We start from the raw sequence: 9,333 nt of genomic DNA on the forward strand, positions 1-9,333 counted from the left end.
TTCTTAAATTTTTCAAATATTCAGGACAGTTACAGGAGGCTCTGTTGTCAAGATCCTAAAGATAACACCTTTAATTTGAATTTGTGTTGTTTCTATTTGTGCATCAATATTAATACATATATCAAGAAAAAATATGTTGGGGTAGCTCCATTAACTCAGTAACTCGTTCTAAATGGCCAGCTGCAGAAAATGGTCTGACATAACGCCTTGCTTTTTCTCCTGCTTTTATATTCGTATGAAGCAGAATTTATTCAAAATTATTCAATTATTCAAAATCTTTTACGTGAAAGAAAAGAATTGTTGTTGTCTTCAACTCGACATTCAGATATATAGACACATTTTATCAATTAGAAATAGATATTTCAATTCATATGACGACTCTATATATCTCAGTGAACTTGAAATAAAAGACACCAGGCATACGCCAGATCTATTTGATATTTGAATGTTTTATTGTTTTTAAACGATAAAGGCCAATTTACAACTAATCTGTATGATAAACGAGATGACTTCAACTTTTTACAACACACACTAACAATATTGATTCTACCAAAAAAACATAAATAAATTTCAAAGATCACGTTTGATAGTTCATCCTTGAATTTTATCTATCCCCCGTGGTGTTTTGGAGGCCTTTGTGGGATATATATATGGGTCTTGGTGTAAGTCGGTTCTGGATGGTAATCAGTCTCCACTCTTGCATGTAATTGTAACCTGGTATAACGATATGATATATTTTCAATCTTTTCATGTCTGGTCTCAAAAAGTTGCATTTCTTTGGAGGCAACAAAGTAATTTGTTTCTGTTGAAATTGAATTGTTGGTCTTGTGTAATTTTAGTTGAAGAAGTCTTCGTTCAGATCTAAGGATTTCTTCGGTCATACAAAACATGTAGCCAAACTTCTGAAATTGTGGCTTTATGCTGTCGATGCCATGCTGGATCAAACTGTTGTGTTCTTCGATCAGTTCCTTAATTTTTGACTCTGGTAAATTAAAGTCGCCACCAATCAAAACCTCTTTTCCGGTAAAATAGGCAAGATTCTGCACAAACATCATATACATTCTTCTATTTTCATACAGCACTTGTGATCCTCCATTCTCAGACAATTTCCAGTGCCAGTTTACGCAGATAAACTGCTTGACAATGTTTTGTGCTGGAGCTGGCGAGTTGATGTCTATAAGAGGCGCTAGAACTTTATCAAAGTCACATACATGACGGGAGGACTGTGGTCTCACCGGGAGTTGGTTGACCTTCAGGCGTGTGGAATCATACAGGAAAACTGGTTCTTTGAAGGCGGGGTCTAACAAATATTGATATCTGGTTTGCGCTAAGGTGTCAAGTCCTGAGTTGTCCCCCGGAAGAAATACTATCTCAGGCTTCTCTTGCTCAATCAGATGCTGGAAGACAAACTTCCTTCCGTTCCTACCAGCAGCGTTTATACTGACTATTCGTAAGCAGTCTGTCTCGTAACCCATGGTCTACAATATTTCTGCAATATAAGTGAACTACGCTCTAATTTTCTAATTGTTTTCCGTCATGTTTGTAAAATTTTCATTTGTTAATAAAAGGCCGAGTGTTAACATTAAAAAAAAAATACCGCTAAAATAATAGGTTGAAAGAAAATGATATTGCTTTTTTCTTACTTAAATGTGACAATAATGAATTAAGAAATTGTACTGGTATTTGGATTTTAATCAAAGTATGTTGTCAGTACAGTAACAACTCACCTCTTCTTGCGCAGAAAGATATGTAACAAAGATATGTAACAAATATATTTTGCTTAAATGAAATTGTTTCGCACACTTCAATTTTTTGTTTCATATTTGAGCTGATAGATAATTGTATTATTTATCTCTTGTTTATAAAAGCTTTATTTTTATCTATTTTTACTTTTCTTCTAGTTTTAGCGAAAATAAATCGAAACTGACTCTTTTAAATAAAACAGAAAAATAAAAATAAAACAAAAATACGTTCGGAAACTTAATTCATTTTTAAGTTAATATGGAAAAGTTTAATTCCATGCCAATACATGTATATATCCATGTCCTCTCTCTCTCTCTCCCTCTCTCTCTCTCTCTCTCCATCAATATTCGGGTATTAGATCACAAAGAGCTTTGTGATTTCCTTATTGTTTATTCCTTTTGATTTCTAAAAAAATATTTCGCCCATAAAAATTGAGATAAACTGTCGATTCCTTTGTAAATGTATCAACTTTTCCTTTCATTAAACATAAAAGAAGATAATAAATTTCAACTGCTTTAAAAATGTAAGCTTTGAGGGTTGTGCAAACACATGAAATATGCAGCTCAGTAAAGTTTTTAACCTAATTTTTGTGAACAAGTTAACTATACATTTTGGAAAGAATGTATCGCTACTGAACAAAAGGAAACAAAAGATGCAATGAAGGGTGTAATGCTGTCATAGTTTTCATAATTGATATTTTTCCTTCTAGTAGTTTGCCAAATAGTCACTAGATTTGCTTTAAATTGCTTTAAGTTGAGTTTTCACAGAATTTGGGGGGGGGGGGATCCAGTACCATTCTGTGGTGTTTCCACATGAAATGTCTGGTCTAAGGGCCTTCGGAATAAGGATTCGGACTATGTACAGGAGGAAGTAAATCTGTATGTAGACTGGGCTGTTAAAAATCTTCCGACATCTTACCAACCACTAGAGCGCATTTGATTATCAATTGCAGATGACCCAGAATTTTGCAGAAGACTCAGAAATGGTAGCAAGACCATGAGAGATCATGGAAGCTGAAATCCGACCATATTTTTCATAAGAGTCGAACTGTTTGTCCGGAATAGTAGTCCTTCAATTTTTAGACTGAAACTCTTATGTCTTTAAAAGTAATGAAAGTATTTAACTTCGAATTTTTCAGCTTTATTTTTAGTTATATATAAAAAGCAAGTGTCTTCTTAAGTATTCATTACTTATTTGTATCAAACGTAGTCATACATGTAGATATTAACATTTCTATATTTGTTGTCTTTGTTTTACATCATAAATCAAAACTTCCCCATCTTGCTTCGCAATCCAGAGTCTGTTCAAGTTGTCAGCAGCTAATGCTGTAGGTCTGTGAATGTTCTTTATAACGGGCATTAATGTTGAGTTCACTATCACATAAACAGTGTCATTTTCGTAATCACAAGCAAAGATATTCCCATTTTTATCACAACAAACCGAAATTGGGTCAAAATGTCTCAATGAAGATTTCTGTGGAACAAAAGACTGAAGAATGTCACCCTTCCTCGTAAAACAAGCAATGCAATGGCCAGCCCTGTCAGAGCAGTACAGATGGTCCTTGTTAATCACTATACAATTGCCAGATACTATGGACTGAAGAGTCTTTACATTACTCAACCGACCATCTTCTGTAATGGTACCAAAACGATTTTGTTGTAATAGCCCAACAATTTTATCATTTTTATCAATTGTTACAGACTGTAGACCTTTTATTTCGAAAATTTTTTGTTCTCGACTTCAACTTTTTTTCTTTTTTGTCCTCTTTATCTGACAAGATTGCTCGACTCTGAACATTTCTAAATCGCATTTCTTTACCATTCGATCTTTGTATAATGTGGCTGATAAATTCTCTGGTTACCTTCATAACACAGCCTTCTTCAGTGTACAAATAACCTTTAACTTGAAAGTCAAGCATTGATGTTCCTTGCAAATGTCGAAGTATTATCCATGCTTCACTTGCATTAGCGGATGGACATACATTTGAAATAACATGATTTGGTGGACAGTCGCAAAAGAACTGTGACGTTTTACAAACAGTAAAATAAAAGAGACTTCCAATGTTCCATTTTTCTGAATTACATGTTGATGGAACAAACACAGGCACTATATCAGTCTCAGAATATCTGTCCCGTGATGAGTGGGAACCAATCTTAAATTTCTCCAAGGCGATCGAAGCTTGGGTGATATCTGATAGAAGGCCATGCTTTAGAACTTGTTGAATATGGGTTATATGACTGTTTGCAGAAACAATTGATTTACAACAAAGCGCTTGTTCCTTTTTCATATCAGATGTTCTCTTCGCAAATATGGTAAAAATCTCTTTGATAAATTCACCTTCTACTGTTTTGATTCTTGTTACAATATCATTTGCTTTTCTTTGTACGCATTTAATTATTTCGTCTTTATCTAGGCTTAAACGTTCTTCTGATATTTTCAGATTTTCTTTTTCAACAACAAGTGAATCTTTTCTGTTTATCAAATCCGTTAGGACAAGTTTAAGGACTCCTTTTGACTTTTCAACAATGGTAAAAGGTCTTTAGTTTTATGACCTTCGTGTCCCGTTATTTTACAATCGCGACGTATATTTAACTTACAACAACAACAGAAAAACTTAAGCTCTTCTCCTCTATGTTTAGAGCAGAAAAAAACCTGAGCTTGAATTCCTGGGTTCTCTTGACCTAAATCGACGCTTCTATGGGACCGAGTTCCACTTAGCCTTTGGTGTATATTAAAACAAACAATACAAAGATACTGGTCGCAATCAAAACAACGCTTTGTAGCCATGTTCTTCTTGTCACATATTTCACAGACAACTTCTTCTTCTCGAAGTAACGTTTCCACGTGAAAGTTGCGTTTGATGTCATCGATACCATTCTTAGGTATCACGTTTTCATTTAGACATAAAGGACAAAAATATGTGTTTTGGTCATTTTCACAGTGCACGAGAAGCTGTACTACACATTCCTTGCAAAACGTATGTAGACAATCCAATATTTTAGGTTCCGTAAAAATTTCAAAACATAATGGGCATTTAAAAGCGTCATCATCGGTTCTTCCTTGCTGTTCTCCGGTTGAATTTGAGGAAGCCATGAGGGATTGTGTAGTATTCCGGAATTCTGTAGACTTGTACCTTTTGGTTTTAAATGTTATTCATGTACTTCCGTAATAAATAGTTTGTAACCGCATGGAGCTGTGTTATAAATCTCATTTATTCGAGTGAATACACAACATATCTGGCGACGAGGATGGCCACTGGACGTATAGGAAGAGTCGATGTGTTCGATCCGGCAATCGAAACATGGACAACCTACGAAGAAAGGCTGGACAATTTCTTCACAGCAAACGCAGTGGACGACAACAAAAAAGTTCCCGCGCTACTGAGCCTCGTGGGCCCCAAAACATACGCATTGTTAAGAGACTTAACAGCGCCTGAATTACCCAAGGCTAGGACGTACAAGCAACTTACGAAAGCACTGAAGGACCACTATTCTCCAAAACCGTTGGTTATAGTAGAAAGGTTTAGATTTCACAAGCGGGACCAGCAGGAGGGTGAGAGCGTCCGTGAGTACATTGCAGCTCTTCGTAAACTGAGTGAATTCTGTGAATTTAAAGACGTCCTTAATGACACACTACGGGACAGATTTGTTTGTGGATTGAAAAATGAACATATTCAAAAGAAACTTCTCTCGGAGAAAAACCTCACTTACCAAACTGCGCTCGAGATAGCCATTGCGATGGAGACGGCGACTAATGACGCCCTGGAGATTCAAAGGAAACACCTTTCCATCACGTCCGGTGTCAACAAACTAAGTGTACCCAAGGGTAAGAAAAGAATTCAACAAAAACAAACTACGGTAGCCCAGAGGTGCTACAGATGTAACGGAAACCATACCTCAGATGACTGCAAATTTATCCATGAAACATGTCGACAGTGTGGGAAAAAGGGGCATATACAACGAGCATGCCGTTCCAAACCAGCCACCATGAAACCACTACATACATACAGTAAACATGTTCATGAAGTGGAAGTATCGGATGATTTCGAACCAATGTTTTCACTATGCTATGCTATGGGAGGACTAAAGGATGCAATATGGATAAAGCCCCACGTGAATGGTCAAGAATTTCCCATGGAACTGGACACAGGATCAGCGATTTCAGTAATCAACCGGAAAACTTATCAGCAAAATTTTTCCAATGTAAAGTTGATAGACACCGACATAAACCTAAGAACATACTCAGGAGAAAATATCACCCCACTAGGTGTATGTTCAGTCAACGTAGAGATGGATGATCAGCAACAGCAGTTAAACTTGTATGTGGTCGACAAAGGGGGACCACCTTTATTTGGTCGAGAGTGGCTAAAGAACCTCAGACTAAACTGGGCAGAAATCAAGACATTAGAAACTAGAAAACAAGGCGTAAGCGAAGTGATTGAGAAGTACAAAAACGTGTTCACTGATGACCTGGGCAGGCTAAGGGACATATCAGCCAGAATAAAAGTAGAGGAGTCGGCGACGCCCAAGTTTTGCAAAGCTCGTGTGGTACCGTATTCGTTACGCTCCAAAGTTGATCAGGAACTGGACCATCTTATCAAGACTGGAATTCTCAGTAAGGTAGAACACAGTGAATGGGCTACTCCCATTGTTTCAATACCAAAAAAGGATGGAACTGTGAGAATTTGCGGTGACTTCAAGGTCACAGTGAATCCCGTCTTGGACATAGACCAGTATCCTCTACCCAAGATCGAAGACATATTTGCAAGCCTGGCGGGAGGTCGACAGTTTACAAAACTGGACTTGAAGAATGCTTACCTTCAAATGATGGTGAGAGAAGAGGACAGACATTATCTCACGATAAATACTCACCGTGGTCTATTTCAGTACAACAGGCTTGTGTTCGGAATAGCCTCGGCACCAGCGATATGGCAGAGAGCCATGGACACAGTTCTTCAAGGACTTGAGGGAGTACACTGCAACATGGATGATATGATCATTACTGGGAGAACACCTGAAGAACACCTGAAAAACTTAGAACAAGTCTTGAAGCGACTTGACCGTTACGGGTTAAAAGCAAATGTTGACAAGAGTGAGTTCCTAAAAGACAAAATTGAATTTTGTGGCCATGTGATAGATGCAGAAGGACTCCACAAAACATCAAAGAAAATCGAAGCTGTGCTTAATGCTCCAGAACCAAAGAATGTGTCTGAACTCAGAGCTTTCTTAGGACTCGTAAACTACTATGGACGATTCATGGAGAACTTGTCTACTCACTCAGCGCCCTTATATGACCTTCTGAAGGATAATTCCAAATTTGTATGGTCAAAATCATGCAGAGCAGCATTTGAGAAGATCAAGGAACTTGTGACGTCAGACCAAGTGCTCGTGCACTATGATCCCCAGAAGCCTGTAACACTGGCAACAGATGCTTCTCCCTATGGACTGGGAGCTGTGCTGTCTCACGTGATGCCGGATGGTTCTGAAAAGCCGATTGCTTTTGCATCTAGATCACTTAGTCAAACAGAGAGGAAGTATGCACAAATTGATAAGGAAGCGCTAGGATTAGTGTGGGGGGTGAAGAAATTTCACGCATACTTGTATGGGAGAAAGTTCACCTTAGTGACTGATCATCAACCTCTAGTATCTATTTTTCATCCCGAGAAAGGACTACCTGTGACTACAGCAGCTAGACTACAGAGATATGCGATTTTTCTATCTGGATTCCAATACGATATTCGATACAAAAACACAAAGAAACACAGCAACGCTGATGCCTTATCAAGACTTCCTGTTCCAACAGAAGGCGAAGGATCCAATGAAGAGGCTTATGATGTAACTGAACTGTATATGATTCAGCAACTTGAAAGCCTACCTGTTAGTAGTAAAGAAGTTCAGAGAGGAACTGTAAAAGACACCACTCTGAAAGTGGTATATGACATGACAGCTTCAGGATGGCCAGCATCTGCAAATGACCTAAGTGAAGAACTGAAAGCATACTTTTCTCGCAGAAATGAGATCTCAATTTATCAGGGATGCTTACTATGGGGAATTCGTGTTATCATTCCCCAGGACCTTCGTTCGCGTGTCCTAGAGGAACTTCATGAAGGACACCCGGGGATTGTCTAGATGAAAACTGTGGCTCGAAGTTTGGTATGGTGGCCAGGCATCGACAAAGACTTAGAAACACTGGTGAAACGCTGCAAGGGTTGCCAGGAGAACCGACCCATGCCACCAGAAGCACCTGTTCATCCGTGGGAATGGCCCCAACGTGCATGGCAAAGGATACACGTAGACTTCGCTGGCCCGTTCCAAGGAAACATGTTTCTCGTCGTAGTCGATGCATTCTCAAAATGGCCCGAAGTTGTCCAGATGTCAACAACAACTGCAGACCGCACAGTGGATGTACTGCGTAGGATATTTTCAAGGAACGGTCTACCAGATCAACTAGTCTCGGACAACGGACCGCAGTTTGTCTCAGAAACCTTCCAAGACTTCATGAAGTACAACGGAATTCGTCATACTACGTCAGCTCCGTATCATCCGAGAACAAATGGGCTAGCAGAGAGACTAGTCCAGACGCTGAAACAGTCAATGCGTGCTTCGAAAGTGGAAGAAACTTCCATCACTAAGCGTCTTGCCAACTTCCTACTCACATACAGAAGTTCGCCGCATTCAACAACAGGGGAAACACCGGCTAAGCTTTTCTTAGGACGTGAACTATGTACAAGACTCACACGACTGAAGCCGAATGTTCGCAACACAGTGGAAGCTAAACAAGAGAGCATGCATTACCGCACATCCGAACCCGTTCGACAGTTCAATACCGGTGACAAGGTTGCTGTGCGTGACTATCGCAGCAATAATGAGAAATGGGTGTCAGGGAAAATAGACTCAAAAACAGGACCTCTTTCGTACAAAGTGGAAATTACACCAGGGACAACATGGCGGCGTCATACAGACCAGATAAGATCTGCAGATTTCACCAACTCTGCAGATACATTGATACATGATGATACATTGGCGGTCGAAACATCAGACCCTACCAAGAAACAATCACCAGAACTGACCCCTATACCGACACATGCACCTGCAGCAACTTCCGTGTCCGAAAAACGCTATCCAACCCGCACCACTCGAAATGTTCTGCCAAAACGTTACCAGTAGTAATAATAGACTGACAATTTTTTTTATATGCATGCAGTGTTTGATTATTAGAAGCTGTAATGTTTTATGATTTTTTATGTACATGTAACCAAGTAGTGCAAAAAAAATGTTCACCTTTTTTTTCATTCTTCTTGAAATGTGAATTTAGATTGTTCACAAGTCTAGTCAAAGTCTAGTCATGAATGTATTAAGTCAATATGCAGATGTCCATTAATATTGATATTCCTTCTACTAGTCAAAATTTGATTTTTTTTATTAATCATTGAAGTATGAACTATGTGTCCATCACATTTAAAGGGGGAGGAATGTAGTATTCCGGAATTCTGTAGACTTGTACCTTTTGGTTTTAAATGTTATTCATGTACTTCCGTAATAAATAGTTTGTAACCGCATGGAGCTGTGTTATAAATCTCATTTATTCGAG

At 38.6% G+C, this 9,333-nt stretch overlaps 3 protein-coding genes across 3 annotated transcripts; 2 read left to right on the plus strand and 1 right to left on the minus strand.

Annotated features, from left to right (window-relative positions):
* Nucleotides 1–602: 602 nt before the first annotated feature.
* LOC133173411 (uncharacterized) lies at nt 603–1,486 on the minus strand. Its single transcript, XM_061308396.1, has one exon. The coding sequence runs from the start codon at nt 1,473–1,475 to the stop codon at nt 609–611; it is 867 nt and encodes a 288-aa protein (XP_061164380.1). The 5' UTR covers nt 1,476–1,486; the 3' UTR covers nt 603–608.
* Nucleotides 1,487–4,991: 3,505 nt separating this feature from the next.
* Nucleotides 4,992–7,871, plus strand: LOC133173497 (uncharacterized protein K02A2.6-like). The gene has a single exon (XM_061308482.1). It carries the CDS (start codon nt 4,992–4,994, stop codon nt 7,869–7,871), a length of 2,880 nt encoding a protein of 959 aa, XP_061164466.1.
* On the plus strand, nt 7,872–8,985 carry LOC133173499 (uncharacterized protein K02A2.6-like). The gene has a single exon (XM_061308483.1). The coding sequence runs from the start codon at nt 7,872–7,874 to the stop codon at nt 8,907–8,909; it is 1,038 nt and encodes a 345-aa protein (XP_061164467.1). The 3' UTR covers nt 8,910–8,985.
* The last annotated feature ends 348 nt before the right edge of the window (nt 8,986–9,333 follow it).

The sequence above is a fragment of the Saccostrea echinata genome, unplaced genomic scaffold (assembly GCF_033153115.1).
Source record: "Saccostrea echinata isolate AGI-Se365-2 ecotype Australia unplaced genomic scaffold, CSIRO_AGI_Sech_v1 ptg000056l, whole genome shotgun sequence".
Classification (NCBI taxonomy): domain Eukaryota; kingdom Metazoa; phylum Mollusca; class Bivalvia; order Ostreida; family Ostreidae; genus Saccostrea; species Saccostrea echinata.

Coding starts and splice junctions, on each gene's coding strand:
- LOC133173411 (XM_061308396.1), bottom strand. CDS start 1,475: ATGGGTTACGAGACAGACTGCTTACGAATAGTCAGTATAAACGCTGCT.
- LOC133173497 (XM_061308482.1), top strand. CDS start 4,992: ATGGCCACTGGACGTATAGGAAGAGTCGATGTGTTCGATCCGGCAATC.
- LOC133173499 (XM_061308483.1), top strand. CDS start 7,872: ATGAAAACTGTGGCTCGAAGTTTGGTATGGTGGCCAGGCATCGACAAA.